General features: G+C 45.5%; 1 protein-coding gene across 1 annotated transcript in view; it reads right to left on the reverse strand.

The window, feature by feature from the left end:
- SGPL1 (sphingosine-1-phosphate lyase 1) overlaps positions 1-16,602 on the reverse strand; it is a 434,641-nt gene that overhangs the window by 106,264 nt on the left and 311,775 nt on the right. The window contains exon 9 of the mRNA XM_069240571.1: positions 15,631-15,729. Coding sequence (XP_069096672.1) covers positions 15,631-15,729 — 99 coding nt within the window. The remainder of the gene's footprint in view (positions 1-15,630; positions 15,730-16,602) is intronic.

Consider the following 16,602-nt stretch of genomic DNA (forward strand, 5'->3'; position numbering starts at 1 on the left):
ACATTTTCTACACTAGAAAGTCCTGAAAATCATAGAAAGTCATGCAGGACCAAATGGGTGAAATGCCTGCCGCGGCGAACCGGACTATCTAGCAGTAGTGTTTGGCAAACGTGTGCAGCAACGCCCATGTTGCTGCTTGGCAGAAGTCCAGGACCGGGACTCCACCAGCTAACACCGTGGTCACAGCTTTTCCTCTGGTGAGATGGGCCCTTAACCCCTCAGGAGGCTGCTTCTTAGCCAGGGTGTAGCAGATCTTAATACAGAGAACGACCCACCACAAAATGGTTAATTTCTCTACTGCCCGACCTTTTTTAGCTCCTACATAGCCCACGAAGAGTTGGTCGTCCACCCGGAACTCTTTTGCACGGTCAAGGTAGAACAAGAATGCTCTTTTTTGGTCCAGGCAGTGAATTCGCTCCTCTTCTGTAGAGGGATGTTGAGGAGCGTGTGGGCAGCACAACAGTGTTTGAAATGGTCACCACTTTTGGGGGGAAAGAGGTCTGGGTGTGAAGCACCACCTTGTCAGGGAACACAGTAAGAAAGGAAGGTTTTGGATGATAAAGTCTGCAACTAACTCACTCTCCAGGCCAAAGTTATTGCCACTAGAAAGGCTGCCTTGATAGTAAGCAGCCAGAGGGGACAATTGTGCAGCGGTTCAACTGAAGCACACATGAGGAATGTGAGAACTAAATTACGGAACCACTGAGGAATGATAATGGGTGTAGGGGGAAACATATATACAAACCCTTTGGAAAACCTATTTACTACAGGGGACTTAAATAAAGAGGGTTGGTCAGGCAGCCGCAGGAAGGCAGACAGAGAAGAAAGATAACCCTTAAGAGTGCCCTAACAGATCCCTGCTGGACAAGAGTAAGAACATAGTGAAGAGTATCAGAAAGAGGGCCGATAGACTTTTCTGTACAATATATTAAATTTTTTTGCCATCAGCAAACGTATACTGTTAGAGTGGAGGAACGCCACCTAGCTACCAAGATAACGTTACAGACTTCGGGTGGAAGGTCAAGTGTCGCTGTTCAATCTCCACACAAGGAGGCGGAGAGTTGACAGGTTCGTGTGGGGAACCCTTCCCTGTTGCTTCGACAGAAGATACTCCCAAAGAGGCACCCTGATCGGAGGACTGATGCTCATATAAAGAAGTTTGAGATACCATACTCTCCATGCCCAGTCCAGACCCACAAGGATGACTTGAGCCCGGTCGTTCTTAATCTTCTTGAGAACTCTGGGCAGAAGTGGTATAGGCGTAAAGGAGTACAAGAGGCCTGAATTCCACTCAAGGTGAAAAGCGTCTCCGAACGATAGCCGTCTTGGAAACCCCAAAGCACAATACTGCTGACATTGCGGATTCTCTTTGGAGGTGCACAGATCTGACCAAGTTTCTCTCCACTGCTGAAAGAGTCCTTGTGCCACCTCTGAATGTAGATGCCACACGTGACTCACTCGGGCTGTTCGCCCACCCTGGCAATCCGAGAACATGCCGGTGTTGAACCACAAGGGCTATGCCCTGCTGTTCTAGCTAAGTCCAGAGATGCAGGGCCTCTTGACAAAGTGTCCATGACCTTACCCCGCCCTGCTTGGTGCAGTGGTGGTGGTGTTGTTGTACGGGAACACCTGCACTAACTTCCCCTTGACAGAGGGAAGAAATGCTTTCAATACTAGCTGGATCGCACTGAGCTCCAGCAAGTTGATATGGAGTCCGGATTCCACCTGAGTCTTCTGATTTTCACCTCTCCCAGATGGCCGCCCCAACCGAGGAGTGACACATCGGTCACTACTGTCAGATCAGTTTGGGGAAGGTATAGGAGTCCGCCTTTGACCCAATCGCAGTTTGTCAGCCACCACGGCAGGTCTTTTGCAGTTCCCACCTCGATCTGGACCATATTGGGGATATTCCCCTGATGCTGCACTCACTGGAAGTTCACATCCCACTATTGTGCTTGCATAAGCCATCTAGCATGATTCACCAACAGGATTCAGGAGGCCATGAGGCCCTGCAGCCTCAGAGTCGTTCTCTCCGAAATCCAGGACAGAGGTTAACACTTCGGTATCACAGCCTGAATATCCTGGATGCACACCTCTGGAAGATTAGCCTGAATCTTCACTGTTTCCAGAACTGCTCCAATGAAAGGGAGCATCTAAAAAGGAGTCAGGTGTGACTTTAACATGTTTATAGTAAAGCCCAGCAAAAACAAGAGTTCCGTCGTAGTCTGAAGGTGGGGGTCAACAGCCTGGGACAAGTCAGTCTTCAACAGCCAGCTGTCGAAATAGGGGAAAGTCTTAAATCCCTGACCTGAGTAGATGAGATGCGACCACCGACATCACCTTGGTGAACACCTGAGGGGCAATGGTAAGGCCAGAGGGAAGCACGTCTAACTAAAAGTGCTTGTGGCCCACCTGCAAGTCCACAGGTACCACCCGGTCTCCTTGGTCTAGGGCAGATAGGATCTGAGCCAAAGTGAGCATCTTGAACTTCTCTTTTTTGAGGAAGAGATTGGCGGTTCGGAGGTCAAAAATAGGGCAAACACCCTTGTTCTTCTTGGAAATCAAAAAGAAGCAGGAAAAACAGCCACTCCCTATATCTGTATTGCAACCCCCTCTATAGCTCCTTTGACCAAGAGAGCTGTAACTTCCTCTAGGAGCAAAGACAGATGACCCTCCGTCAGCCATTCTTGTGTTGGCAGTATTGGGGGAGGGAAAGATTGGAATGGGAGGGAGTAGCCCCTTTGAATGATCTGCAAGACCCAATTGTCCAATGGAATGGACTGCCAGTGGAAGAGATGATGTGGGATTCTTTCTCCAACTAGGCACCCATGGTCTTGCAGAACCAAAGTAGGAGGGCTTAGAGGCTGCAGCTGCCAGGGGGGTTGGTGGTGGCAACTTCTTGCTACCAGACCTATGGGGTCGGAGCACACCACATCCACATCCTCCTTGGGGAACTTTTGCAAGATGGTGGCTGGCATAAGGCTGGGTTGGTGGCACACAGCCTTCTGTAGCCCCCAAAAGGGCCGAAAGGCAGACTAGGGGCGGGGTGTCATTGAGAGGCCCAAGGACTTGGCCATAGTCTATGAGTCCTTGAAGCTCTCCAGCGCAGAGTTCTCTTTTTCTCCGAAGAGATGAGTCCAGTCGAAAGACATGTCCATGAGGCTGGCCTTGACATCTCCCGAAAAGCCAGATGTTCTCAGCCAGGTGTAGCGCCTCAAGGTCACTGTTGAGGAAACCGCTCGGCCCAGTGAGTCAGTTGTGTACAAACCTAAACTAATGGTGAACTTCGCTGCATCTCTCCTGTCTTTCACTGCTTGCGAGAGGTTGGCCTGGACCTCCTCAGGGATCTGGGGTAGCTCTCGCACAACCGCATACCACAAGGTATGGGAAAAACGGCCCAAAAGGCATGCAGTGTTCACCGACCACAATGCTAAGCTGGTGGAAGAAAACATTTTCTTGCCTAAGCTATGAAGCCTCTTGGATTCCGTATCCGGAGGACGGCGGGGAACGTGCCATGGGAAGTTGAGGCTTGGACTACCAAGCTCTCAGGGGTGGAGTGAAGGGTGAGAAAACTATATCAGCCGCGGCAGGGTGATGGCGGCGGGCAATGTCCTGTTCACAGGAGCTCCTTTGCTGGGCTTGGACCAAGTTCCCAACAGGACATCAGTCAGTGTTTCATTAAAGGGTAATAGGAGTTTGGATGAGGAAGCCCCAGGCTTAAAAACTTCCATCAAGAGGTTAGTCTTGACTGCCACAGAGAGAAGTTCAAGGTCAAGGACCTCAACTGCCCTCTTCACCACCACTGCACAAGATTCTCCGTAGCCATGGTAGGTGGAGAAAGCAAACCAGTATCTAAAAGTGTCCAGTGCACTGGCATCTCATAGTTCCTCAGACCAGTCCAATGAATTTGGGGTCTCTAACTAGCCTTTTAAAGGGTCCAGGTACCCCCCACTCGTCCTTCATGCCTGGCTGCTGCAGAAAACACTCCGGCAACAACCTAGGACCAATGGGCCCTGCTGGCATCCGAATCGGTGTTGAGCAATGCCATTCCGACTCAGAGTCATCGGGTATGAGAATGGAGCTGGCTCTGCTGGCGGCACCGGGAGCCTGGAAGTCGAGATCAGCACCGGAGAAGGTCACACTGGCACAATGAGGCCCCATTGGAGCTGAGGCAGGAGCCATCGGCGCAGAACCTGATGGTACCTCCCTCTGACCCCGCAGGGCCTGACAGCACTCCAGAGGGTTCGGCCAGCACGAATATGCAGTGCATGGCCTTGTGAAAGTCTTTTGAGTGGGGGTCACTCTGGCTTCCGGAAACGGGGAGAGGTGCAGAGTCGGACATGGCATTGGCTCTGCAGAACCGTGCCTGGAACGCCAATATTCCTTACTTGTCACGCCGGCCGGCAGGAGAGGTGAAGTCAAAGACTGCTTTGACTTCTTTTTCTTCTTGTGCCTCCTCCCTGAGTGTCCCGAGGACCTCGAGTGCAAGGAAAAGGACTTGGGACTCCTGGAGCAGTCCTGCAACCTTCTTTGCTATCGGGACAGAGACTTCCTAGAAATCGCACTAATTGGCATGCATCTTTAGGGACCACTCCCTCAAAGCTTTTTTTTGCCATAACACAGCAGTCCAAGCAAGATGAGTTGTGGTCGTGCTTGAGACACCATAAGGACACCAAGTGTGGGTCCGTTACCAAGAAGGCGCAGTGACAGGCACCGCACGGTTTGAAACCTGCGTTCCTAGAAAACATCCTTCGACACACTTTGAAAAATAGCCAACAAAAAGTAAAAAAAAAAAAAAAAAAACTGTCAAAAAGAAACAGAGGGGTAGCTCTTCTCTGGATCAGCACGAACTGGCCGGAAAGAAAAGAACTGACATCCGCAAACCTAGGAGGTGCCTGTATAGGTGACCACGATGTCACTGCCAGTGCAAATGATGCTGCGCAGAACCAAACTAAGCCACCCAACAGCGTTCGGGGTACTGCTCACGCAAACGTTTACAGATCCAGTCTGATGCCTGGGAAATTAAAAGGTAAGGAATCTGCAGCTAGAAGTTTCTATCAGCTACTTATCTTCAGTAAATCTTTTTCTGGTGGATACTCTAACTTGTTATTCTTCAACTTGGGAAAATTACCCCAGACATCAGACTGGATCCAGAAAATCAAAAGCAATATTCCTGTGCACCGGTAAGTGCCATTGTGTGGCTCCAAAGTGATGTTGTTCTGCTTTGGAAGTGACTGGTGGAGCTCCATATAAGCGCACCCAGTAGCTTTCTAATGCCTCCCTGCGCCCTCAGCTGCAAAGTCCATCGAAAATTGGTTCGAACAGTATACAGATCTCCAGTCTGGGCCTTTTTAGATGAAATAGAGTCCATTTTACAGAACAGAGAGGTGGGAGGGTGGGTGAGGAACCTGCAGTTAGGTAGGAGTACCCACCAGGAAGGGTGTTACCAAAGGTAAGTAACTTGCTCTTCTGATGGATAAATTCTAACTGCAGATTCCTCACCTTGTGAAAAGATGCCGAAGCAGTACCTCCCCAAGGGTGGGTCTATGGAATGCTCAGGCCAAAAAGTCCTGCTGGACCAAATGGGCAAAATGCCTGCGCCAACAGACCTGCCAAAGGCAATTAATGTATGCAAAGATGCTCACGTAGCAGCCTGACAGATATCCAAGACAGGCACTACGTGTGCTAGTTCAGTAGTAGGGGCATTGGCTCTATTAAACAAGTCATCAATCCTTCCGGTGGCTGCTTCTTATTTAGACCCTAGCAGATTTTATGCAGAGGACTATCCTATCCTCCTAGATATGGTTGTTTTCTGTACTGCTTTGCCTTTCTTTGCTCACGAGAAGTCCACAAAGAGTTTGCCATCCACCTAATGGTCCTTTGAACAGTCAATACAGACTGAGGGATCTCTCCTGATGTCCAGTCGATGGAGTCCATTGCCTCTTTTGAGAGGTAAGGCCAGGCAAAGAAAGTAAGGACAATAGCCTGTCCAAAGTGATAAGATGGTACTCACTTTAACAGAAATGCAGCACAAATTCTCGACACACCAGTTTGTCTGAAAGATTGTCGTGCAAGGTGACTGGATAAAAAAACACCTGCAGCTTCCTGACACATCAAGCTGATATGGTTGCGACCAGAAATGTCAGAACCAAATTCAAGTCCCACTGTGGCATCACAAAGTCCTTCTGCAGAAACATACGCTCTAAACCTAAATCAGTAATTTAAACAAAGAAAGCTGATCCAGCAAGCTAAAAAAGGAATAAAGAACCAACAAATAGGCTTTAACCATGCCCAATGCCAATCCTTCCTGGTCAAATGACACAATAAACAACAACATTACAGGTACTTCAGCATGTGACGGATCAATCTGCCGGGTGCTGCACCAAGCCACAAGTTTGTCCCAGCACCTAAAGTACACTGATTTTGTAGATGGACACCTGGAAGCCAGAATCACAATGATAACTTCAGTCAGAAGGAGACTGGCTCCTCTCACTCAACCTCCAGGCTTGGAGGTCCAGACTTCAGAGGCCTGGTTGCTGAAACTGTAGATGCTGCTAAAGCAGCAACATGAATGAAGGGCAGATGTTCATGCCAAAAAGGTCTGGATACCACATACTCAAACCAGAGCCACCAGGATGACTCGGACCAAGTCGGTCTTCGTTTTCTTCAGAACTTAAGCCAAGAGGGGTAGAGGCAGAAAGGCATACATGGCTCCGAGCTCCATTCTAGGTCAGACATATATTTGATAGAGAGCATTTTAGGGAACTCTAGTATGTGAAAAGCCTGATATTGTGTGTTCTGGCCAGAGGCAAAACAATCAAGCTAGGGTGTGCCCCACTGCTTGAAAAAGCCCTGTGCCATTAAGGGTCAGAGACTGAGTTTGTCTGATTTGGTGTTTACAGATTCCGCCAGGTGGTTCATAATTAAAGATATGCCCTGGTGAGTCAGCTACTTCCTCCGGCGCAGAGCCTCATGGCACGAAACCCACGTTCCCACTCAGTACCACTTGTAGCAGTGCCATATGTTAGTAGTGTTGCATGTGAGAAACTGTTAGAGTTCCCCTTGATGGATGATTGGAAGGCCTTCAACACCAAGCAGATCGCCGCCACTCCAACAAGCTGAGGTGAATCTGTTTTCTGATGGAGACCACAGACATCAAATATCCACCTCGCCCCAGTGGCCTCCTTGGTACAGCAGTAATACATACATGAGCACCAACATTTCTAGGTGGGGGTCAGGAGAAGAGTTTAACACAGGCCAAACCACGGTCTAGCAGCCATCACTGCAGATTTTTTGCAGTCTCCTCCAAAACCTTAACAGAATCTGGTAGGTTACTCTGCATTGTTTATAAATAGCTCTGATGAATAAGAGTGCGTCTAAATGAGTCAGGGGTGACTTCAACATGTTGATATTGAACCTAAATGATGTTAAGAGGTTCGCTATAGTCTGGAGGTGGGTAACAACTGCCTGGGGGAGCTAGTCTTTAACAGTCAGTCTTTTGCGTTAGGGGATGACTGAGACCCCAGACCGCCGAAGATGTGCTACAACTGCCACATCACTTTTATGTACACTTGAGGGGCCCAGGAGAGGCCAAAGGGGAGCACTGCAAACTAGAGGTGCTCTTGCCCCACCATTAACCACAGATAGAACCTGTGGGTCTATAGGAAGGAGAGTGGAAATAAGTGTCCTGCATATCCAACGCTTTCATCCAGTCTTCAAGGTACAGGACAAACAAGACTTGGGCCAGGGTGAGCACACAGAATTTGTCCTGCTGCAAAAAAGCATTAAGAAGGTGAAGGTCTAAAACAAAATTAATGCTTCCTTCTTTCCACTCCAGAAAGTAGCAGAAATAACAGCCAGTACCAATTTCTGTTGTGTGTCCTCTCTCTATGGTTCCTTTGACCACAAGGGTCTGCAATTCCTGCTGCAAGACGGATTGGTGCTCTGTCAGCCATCCTGGAGTGGGTGGAAGGTGTGGTGGGGAGGAGACAAATGGAATGGTGTAGCCCCAATGGACAATTTGGAGTACCAACTTGTTCAAAGTGAATGCTTGCCACCCTAGGAGAAAATGCAAGATCCTGTCTCTGACAGGGTGGCTGTGTGTCTAGAAGGACACACTAAAGGGGTTGTGCGGCTGCTGCTGCTGCTGGAGAGGATGGAGCTGGGGCTGCATGGTGTCCCTGCTGTCCACCTTGCCTGTGGGATCCACAGCCACAATAATGAATCGGCTGGCAAGCCTGCTAAAAGGGTGCATTGGCTGATGTTGATGGTATTGGTATCCTCTATAGTAGCCATGGAGAGGACGAAACTGCTAGTAAAACCATCTCATAAGAGGAAACAGACCCAAGGAGAGTGATGTAGCCCTGCTTTCCTTAAATTGCTCAAGGGCAGAATCACTGAAAAGGGGAGACTCTCAAAAGGACATGTCCATCAAGGAGGATTAGATGTCTTCAAAAGAAGCCTGTTGACCTCATTCAGGGACATTTTTAGAGTGCCACAGTAGTGCGTGCTAGCCTACAGAGGCACTTAGTAGATTAAAGTCTGCTTCTTACAGCAAATTTTGCTGCATCACGACTATCATGAATGGCCTCCACAAGAGAAAGTCTGATGTCTTCAGAAACAGCAGATAAAATTGTGCAAAGTCCAGAGTCAGTAGGAATAGGAGTCAACAAGGCAGCTTGCACCAACAGAGCCCAGGGCAAGAGTGGCTGATGTCAACATGTGCTTGCTTAAGGTCTTAATGCCCTTGGACTCAAGATACGGCAGAGCAGCGAGGGAACACGGTTGGATTGATCCTTCTAGTGGATGCGTGCACCACTAAGCTTTCAGGCGTTGGATGGTAGGTTAGAAAACCTGGGTCACCTCAACCAGGGTGACAGTTCTGGGCTATTTACTGAGTGACAGGAGGTCCAGAACACTGCTTTGCACATGCTCCCAACAGGGTATCCGTTAGGGACTCATTAAGGGTAACACAGGCTGTGTGTATTTGACCTGGCTGAAAGACCTCAGTCAAAAAAGGTCTTTTCACCTCCATGGTTGGCATTTTGAAGTTAAGTACTTCTGCTGCCCTCCACACTACCACAGAGGAGGCACTTTACTCACTGGCAGGGCCAGAAGCGACCAATCCGGGGTCTGGGAAAGTGTCCAGATAGCTGGCATCTTAGAAATCCTCACACCAATTGTCCTGAGTATACAGAGGCACCAATTCATCATTATACTGTTAGTTCTCAGAGTCTGTTCTAAAAAAGTTGTAAAGAACCTTTGCCAACCTACAAGCTAGGTAGAGGCACTTTGTCAGAAACAAATAGGCTGCTGTAAGACTGGTTCCCGGAGGGATTGGGACATGGTCCTGGCCAGGGTGAGACAAGTTCAGCTTGGTCACTGCCTTGGTTGAGACACTACTGGTTGTACATTGTCCTCCGGCACTGATGTCGTTGAGGTTGATGGTCTGGCACAGGTCTCTGCATCGGGGCTGAAGTTGCATCAGAGCAAGTGAGGAACCCATTGTGGGTACAGGGGATCCAACTGGCACCGAAGGAGGGCCTGCCAACAGAGTTCTAGTTAGATGTTTTTCCAGTCCCTTGGGACCCTGAAGGCATGCAAGAGGGAGCTGGTAGAGTGCCAAAAATACCCAGCAGAACTTGGCAGAAATATTATTTCTGCTGCAAATTCACAGACAGGCCCAGAAATTTAGGATGCAACCGAACAAGGCTTGGAAACGGTCCCAAAAGAGTTCAGGCTTAGGGGTGAGAAAGAGAGGGATGCTTACGCTCTCACACTTTTTCTGGAGTTCGAAAGGGACAGAAAGGGGATGATCCTGCTTGGTTTTCTTATGCTTCTTCTAGGTCTTACGCAAGGACTTGGACCAAGACGATGAACGCCCGCTGGAATGCGACCTTCATTTCAACCTGGACCGATCACAGTGTGGAGTCACCGGATGCTTGGCAATGTAAAGCTTTGCCTCATGATGTCGCATGGACTTAGGGTTTATCTGTGTGCACTCACTACAGGCCCTGGAGTTGTGCTCTGATCCCTGTTACCAAAGTCATACCTGATGTGAATATGTCTTAGACAACCGTTTGCCACAGTAACTGCAAGGTTTAAACCCTGTAGTTTTCGGTGGTGACATATCCATTGCAGGCTTGTTACAATTTGCCAATCATTTTAAAACTAACAGTGTCTTTAGAGATAAGGGTACCTTCAGATCTGTGTTTGGTTTTGCAGAAAGAAAGGAACTGAAGTCAGCACGACTGGGTGGCAAATATGCAGCTCTGCAAGTCACTTCCTGCGTGGAATGACACTGGCTTCGACCAGCACACCACCACCTACCGGTACTCAGGAATACTGCTTGAAATTTTCCAGAAGCTGTCTAACATCTCAGGAATATTCAAAAGGTTGGTAATCTGCATTAATAAATATCCATAAAAAAATAAGCGCTTAAAACAGCAGTTCTAAAGTCGCTTACTGAGAGGAATAGTTTCACTTTCTTAGATATATACTGCTGGTAACAGAACCACTTAATTTTGTTGTCGGTGTTCCCAGAGTGTGAAGTTAGTGCCCAAGGTGTACCTGATTGACTTAGCATTGGGTGAAAGTTCGCATTTAAACCCTTCCACCTTTAAACTGTTTAGCAAAGTTTAGAGTACTTGTTGATTGTTGTTCTTGATGAACAGCAGGAATTCTGTTTTCATAGGGGTAAGATTCAGGTAGGTGCCATACAACCAGGTCTGTATGAGGTGAAGACAGTTTTTTGACGTGACGAAAGTCTGAAGCACAGTAGACTTTCAAAAACAGTTGTGTGTTGTTGATGTAGTGGAGCATTTTTCGTGTTATCTGCAAAGCACTCCTTATAGAGGTTGAAAATGAGGGTGGAAAACATAGAAACTTTGCGTAACCTGCAAGTGCCCATATAAAAGAGCTGGTGTTAGTCAATTTAAAATAGCAGTAAGGAAGAGCAGAGCTGTTTTTTAGATTTACTTCAATATACTAGACTTATTTTGTCTTTTTGCTAACACATGGATTTTTGGCTGAATAGGAGGATTAAAATCTTAAAAGGCAGATGAAAATAAGAAATGTGCAAGAAATCCTTGAATTGACGTTATCTGGGTAAATAACAAAAGATGTCAGTGTAGATGATAGTGGAACAAAAGGGGGAAAGGTAGAAGCAAGTAAGAACAACATTTCTGTTCCACTTGACTGAGACTAAGATTGAAAGTGGATGGCCATCACGACGTTAACTGCAGTATGACATTTTAAAAATTCTGTCGTGTGAGATTTGAGAGTAAAATGAAAACATCACAAAGATTTGGCAATCATCAAAGTGATGTGCAGACTGCAAAGTACAAAAGAGACCAGATGCATAAATTCTAAAAAAAAAATAAAAAAAAAAAAAAAAAAAGAACAGTGATGAACTTGCAGCAATCTGCAGCGATAAGGGGTGGGCAGAACCTTTTACAAAACCATTTCACCAAAAAAAAATCATATTAGGAAAGGAAACCCAAACATAATTGCTGTATTCACAGGCAGATCCTGGATGATAAAGTTGTCACTTGTTAAAGAAAATCCAAAGACTCTGGGACAGGGATTGGTCACTAACCAACTGTCAAAGTAGCAGCAAATATGTCAATCTCTAGGCCTCAAGCTGACTGCAAACAGTGCTTTATTACTGGTGAGTGCAAGAGGGGCAGAGGCCAGTCCACAGGGCAGTACTCTGTATAATCCCCAACTGACAAACAAAAAGTATATGAATAACTCCTTGGAAATGAGAAGATCCCAGACAAAGATGAGGAGATACAAATTTCAAAAGATCTACAGAGAAAGCATTGTGGCGGTAGAAGCCTGGGCAGATTGAGAGAGAACCTCAACAGAAGTCTGAAGTCAGGTGTAATCATCAACAGACTTCAGAGTTCTAGGAGATCTGTAAAAGGCATGGAGGATAATGGAGACTATATGTATTGTGGATGTAGACCTGTGCTGTCTGGAATCCAATAGGTAATTCTGTGCCATATGCAGTGCAAAGATAAAGAATCTTAGCAAAACTTTCTGTATTCCCTTTTTGAGCATGGGAGGAGCTATTATGCCTGTCAAAAATCCCCAAAGACATCCTGGTCCTGTATGGGATGGTTAAAAATTTCTTGGTTGGCTTGCTGAAATGCCCATTGTACGTGACTGATTCTATACTATTGAATGAATTTGCTATTACTCCACCCAACTTCCACTTCCTCCTTACAGGACAAATTAAAGAGTATGGCATAGAAAAGAAGGCTGACCATCAACATGTGAATTTCATTTCATTTTTCTTTTTTTTTTTTACAGCAGACAGTAACCCATTCTACCCTCACCCCTTTAGCCCACAATTCATGGCCCAAGCTAGCCAGTCAAAAATCAAATAATTACCTGTTCACTGGAGCACACACAACAGTCTGACCAGAGTCTTCAAACAAAACAAACACATATGCACAAACGAGTAAACCCTTTGCAAAGAAGAAAGAAGGGCTTCTTGAAATGGTGCTACATATTTCAACATTTAACCTTTTTAACTGGTTTGTCTATGTCTTGCTTTGGCTAGACCAAAGCAGGCTTGGCATTCTCATCAAGCTTCCCAGTCAGAAAAATATATTTGTCCTTCTTGTTTGGATGATCAAATATGAAGACTCTGGGACTTTGCTCATTAACGGTGTCAGGTCCTAAACAAATCTACAGGTTGTGGATGCAAACAGGCCAGACTTGGCTACCTCATCTGCTAACAATACAAACACAGCAATCTTCTTTGAGACTACAGCTTAGCAGTAAAGACTATGCCATGCCTTCCTTGAATGCAAAATGCATTGTATTCTCATGCATTTGGATGAAATACTAGAGCATTACAGCCCACCGTAGAGGGCTATACCGGAAATTAACGCCTACTCCAGTGTTAAACACCCGAGACGAAGGCAAGGGCCTTTAACCAGGGAGCGGGAATTTAATAGCTGCTATAGCCTAGCTACAGCAGGCTATAAGGCTATTAGGCCATTCAGCCGCTGAAAGACAAAATGTTCTAAAAGATTTAAAAGAAGGCCTAATGAAACGCAAGGGGGCTAAAATCCCCTCAGGCTCTGTGAGGCCTTTGCTCACAACTATTGCTGTTAGACAAACACTGGAATGTTGGACATCCAGGATTTTACCAGCCATTAGATGCCCGGAGCACTCCATTGTCTTCAATGGAGCTCCCCACATTCCAATGTTCTACTATAGCCTTAGAACCCGCCGTAGCGGGCTATTCCTGGCATTAAAGGCCTGCTCCATTGTCAAAGGCCTAAGGTGAAGGCCTTTAACAAGGGAGCAGGACCTTAATGGCCGGTATAGCCCAACTAAAGAACATTCCATCACTAGAGGGCAGAATGTTCTAATAAACAAAAACAAAGGCTTAACGGAGCCCGAGGGGATCGAAATCCCCTCTGGCTTTGTGAGACCTTTACTCACGGCTGTTGCTGTGAACAAAGAACACTGGAATGTTGAAGCTCCGAGCTTTTATCAGCCATTAGAAGCCCAAACCACTCCATTGTCACCAATGACGCTCCCAACATTCCAATGTTCTAATTCTGCTTAGAAATGTATCATAAAGTGGGAGTCAGGACTGCCTCCGAAGCCTGTATCAAAATTAATGCTAACAAAAAAGTATATTCCAATTTTCCATTACCCAAGTTCCAGCATTAATTTCTGTTTGCCCGTACTTGTACTCAAAGTGTCCAGAGTCACAAGTTAATGAAAAATATTTAGCAGTTCTTCCCCCAAAAACCAGTACTCTCTACGAAAGGCCTCTATGACATCAATGAACGGCCTACCTAGTTGATTAAATATGTTCTGTAGCTGGAAGCCTATCAGCTATTTTTCACTTGCATTATAATACCTTTGGGGTAATAATTAATTCTGTGTTAATACAAGAGAACATATGAGAGGAAAAAATGTAAAATGCAGTTTTTCTGCGTAATGATCATTGTCTAAATGAGATACAATCTCAAAATTCACATGCATAATAATATATTTTGAAAGAAACAGAGTATTATCTAATAAAGTTGCATGTATTACGAAACTGTAAGTTAAATATCAGATTTTGTATTGCTCATCAATAATTTATATAGTTATAATCCATCTAATCGACAGCAATTAAAATGTTTGAGTTAAATACAAAAGGAAATCCGATAGTACGTTCCATGGTGGCCAAATCACTTTTTTTCTTTTCACGTAGGTAAGCAAACATGGACTATCCCCAGATTCATCTGCATAGTGCAGAAATTCTCACCATTAATCCTCATCTCTAATACAGATGAAAAGATAACCACAATTACTTCCATGTGCCAGTCCATCATTGTCAAAATTTAATATAATTAGGCCTCAACGATGGCATTGATTGTATTAGGACTTTCATTTCACAGGACAAATAAGCAGGAAGTAGGAGTACTGTTACACCAATTTTTCCAGAGAAAAAGTATAGTATTTTTTAATTCAACCAAAAGTTGCACTGAAACATTTCTAAACACTGTACATTATTGATAATAAACGCCAGCACGCCTAGCGAGTTGCAAACAGGGGTCCTCAGATGAATGTTGGCGACACAGTGTTCTAACAGGGGCGCTGACACATATCATCTGGCAGTGCCCAAAGTCCAACCCTTCTGATCCAAAGTCCTGGTGGACATCAACGAGATGTATGATACTGACATTCCGCACTTCACTAGCTACATCATACTAGCATCCTGACTTACCCGCTATCCTCAGAACGGTGTAGAGCTCTCTCTGCCCAGCAAAGCAATCTATCCTGGCCAAATGGGAGTCTGACTCTGTCCCAACGAAGCAAGACTGGCTGTACAGGCTCTGGGGTATTACCTGGGAATAGAACGGCTCACTGCGAGACTAAACGTAGATTACCTCAATTCGACAAGAAACGGGGGCCCTGCCTGCGCTTCCTATCTCAGGAATTCCGAGAACTGACCTGTCCCAGCTACTTAAGGGTGCCTCGCTTGACTCAGGACGGAGGGGAACACTCAGGGCATGGTGATCAGCCTCTGACTTCCTGAATAACACAACTGTCCTGTGTTTATATACCAAGGAAATGGCATATCAGTCTTCCTTATCCATAAATTCCCCCTTCCATCTCTATTCTCTCTTCCCCCATTCTTTCTAGCCTTCTCATTGTTCCCATTCTCACTGTTTCACTCGCCGGCCGTGGATATAGGTGAGAAGGTTTGTATGGTTATCTTTATTCGCTCTCTGATAATTTTCTTCTAAAAAACGCAACAAAAAAAGATTAAACACAAAATTCAACCAAAGCCAAATGAGAAGCCTTTCTAAGTAACCCAAAAGTTCCAAGATAATATAGAATAAACTATCGTAAGAAACATCAGCAGGTATGTAGCAGCATGGTAATGTATCCAAAGCCTGATAACACCAGCATCAGGAATTACTCCTCAAACTTGAAAAATGTGAAAGAGCTATCCAGTTCCATCTATTTTTAATCACATATTTATATCTGAATGTTGATATAATAAACTAATGGGACACTGGAAAAGAAAAAAACAAACACTTAAAAATTAGGAAGATCTGGCCCCTCCTTTTCCTTAATCTACGAAAATCAGAATTGTATTTTTACTACCTTTGCCACGTCCTCAATTGGGTCGATTATTCCGTGTGGGAATTGAGGAGCTGAGCAGACTATCATTGCAGTATTCTTGGTAATTGCTCTCTTCAGTGCCTGAAAATTGAGAAAATGGTTTACAAAACAACAGTTACGGAAACAGTGAGCAGGGACACACGTTATGATATTGCTGGTTCCAAGCGTTTTAAGAATAATCTCTAGTGCAAATTTCTTTAAAACAGCCCGAACAAATAGCACAGAATGGGTGTGCAAAGAGGCAAGCAATGGCATACAGTGCTATTTATAATTCATAAGCATCACTGAATTCCTAAACACTGACAATGAGATACAAACAACTTGTTTGAATGCACGGAAAGAGTGTGCATATTAGTGTGCTGGAAATGTGGTAAAGTTGTGCTGAAGAAGCAGTTGTCTAGGCAGGGAGAGTTTGACACTATTCTCCTTAGGTAAGCCACAACTACCACCATAGCCTTCATGGGCTAGTTTGGTGCAAAGCATAATATGAAGGGCCGTCGCCAGATCCGGTAGTCTTTCTGAAGATGTATGAACACTGAAAAAATGGTGCTGGCCTTCAAAGGGCATATCAATACGTTTTGACTCAACATTACAGAATAGAACATTCCACAAACCACTTTTGTCTGTTGAGAACTGTTCTCGTGTCCACTGACCGAATTACTTCACACACTGGTTAAGCTAATTTGCATAAGTTGTTTAAAGGTGACGATACAGTCATGGAGCAAATCTTTGAGCCCTGCTCTTATGTCTTCCAGTAAACTGAGAGGTTAATGCTGCCAAGGACATGCGAGTATCTGGTCAACAGACACACAGTGTAATGCCATATCCTCAGGCACAAACATTATATCAACCTAGGAATTCTACCTTTTTAGATTCTCTTTGTCGCTGATTCAAAAGAATTGCATTTTGCTTTATCTTACTGGATTCAATCTTAAAGCTGTCTTTATTGCAGGT

Source organism: Pleurodeles waltl, chromosome 6, assembly GCF_031143425.1.
Source record: "Pleurodeles waltl isolate 20211129_DDA chromosome 6, aPleWal1.hap1.20221129, whole genome shotgun sequence".
In the NCBI taxonomy this organism is placed as follows: Eukaryota; Metazoa; Chordata; class Amphibia; order Caudata; family Salamandridae; genus Pleurodeles; species Pleurodeles waltl.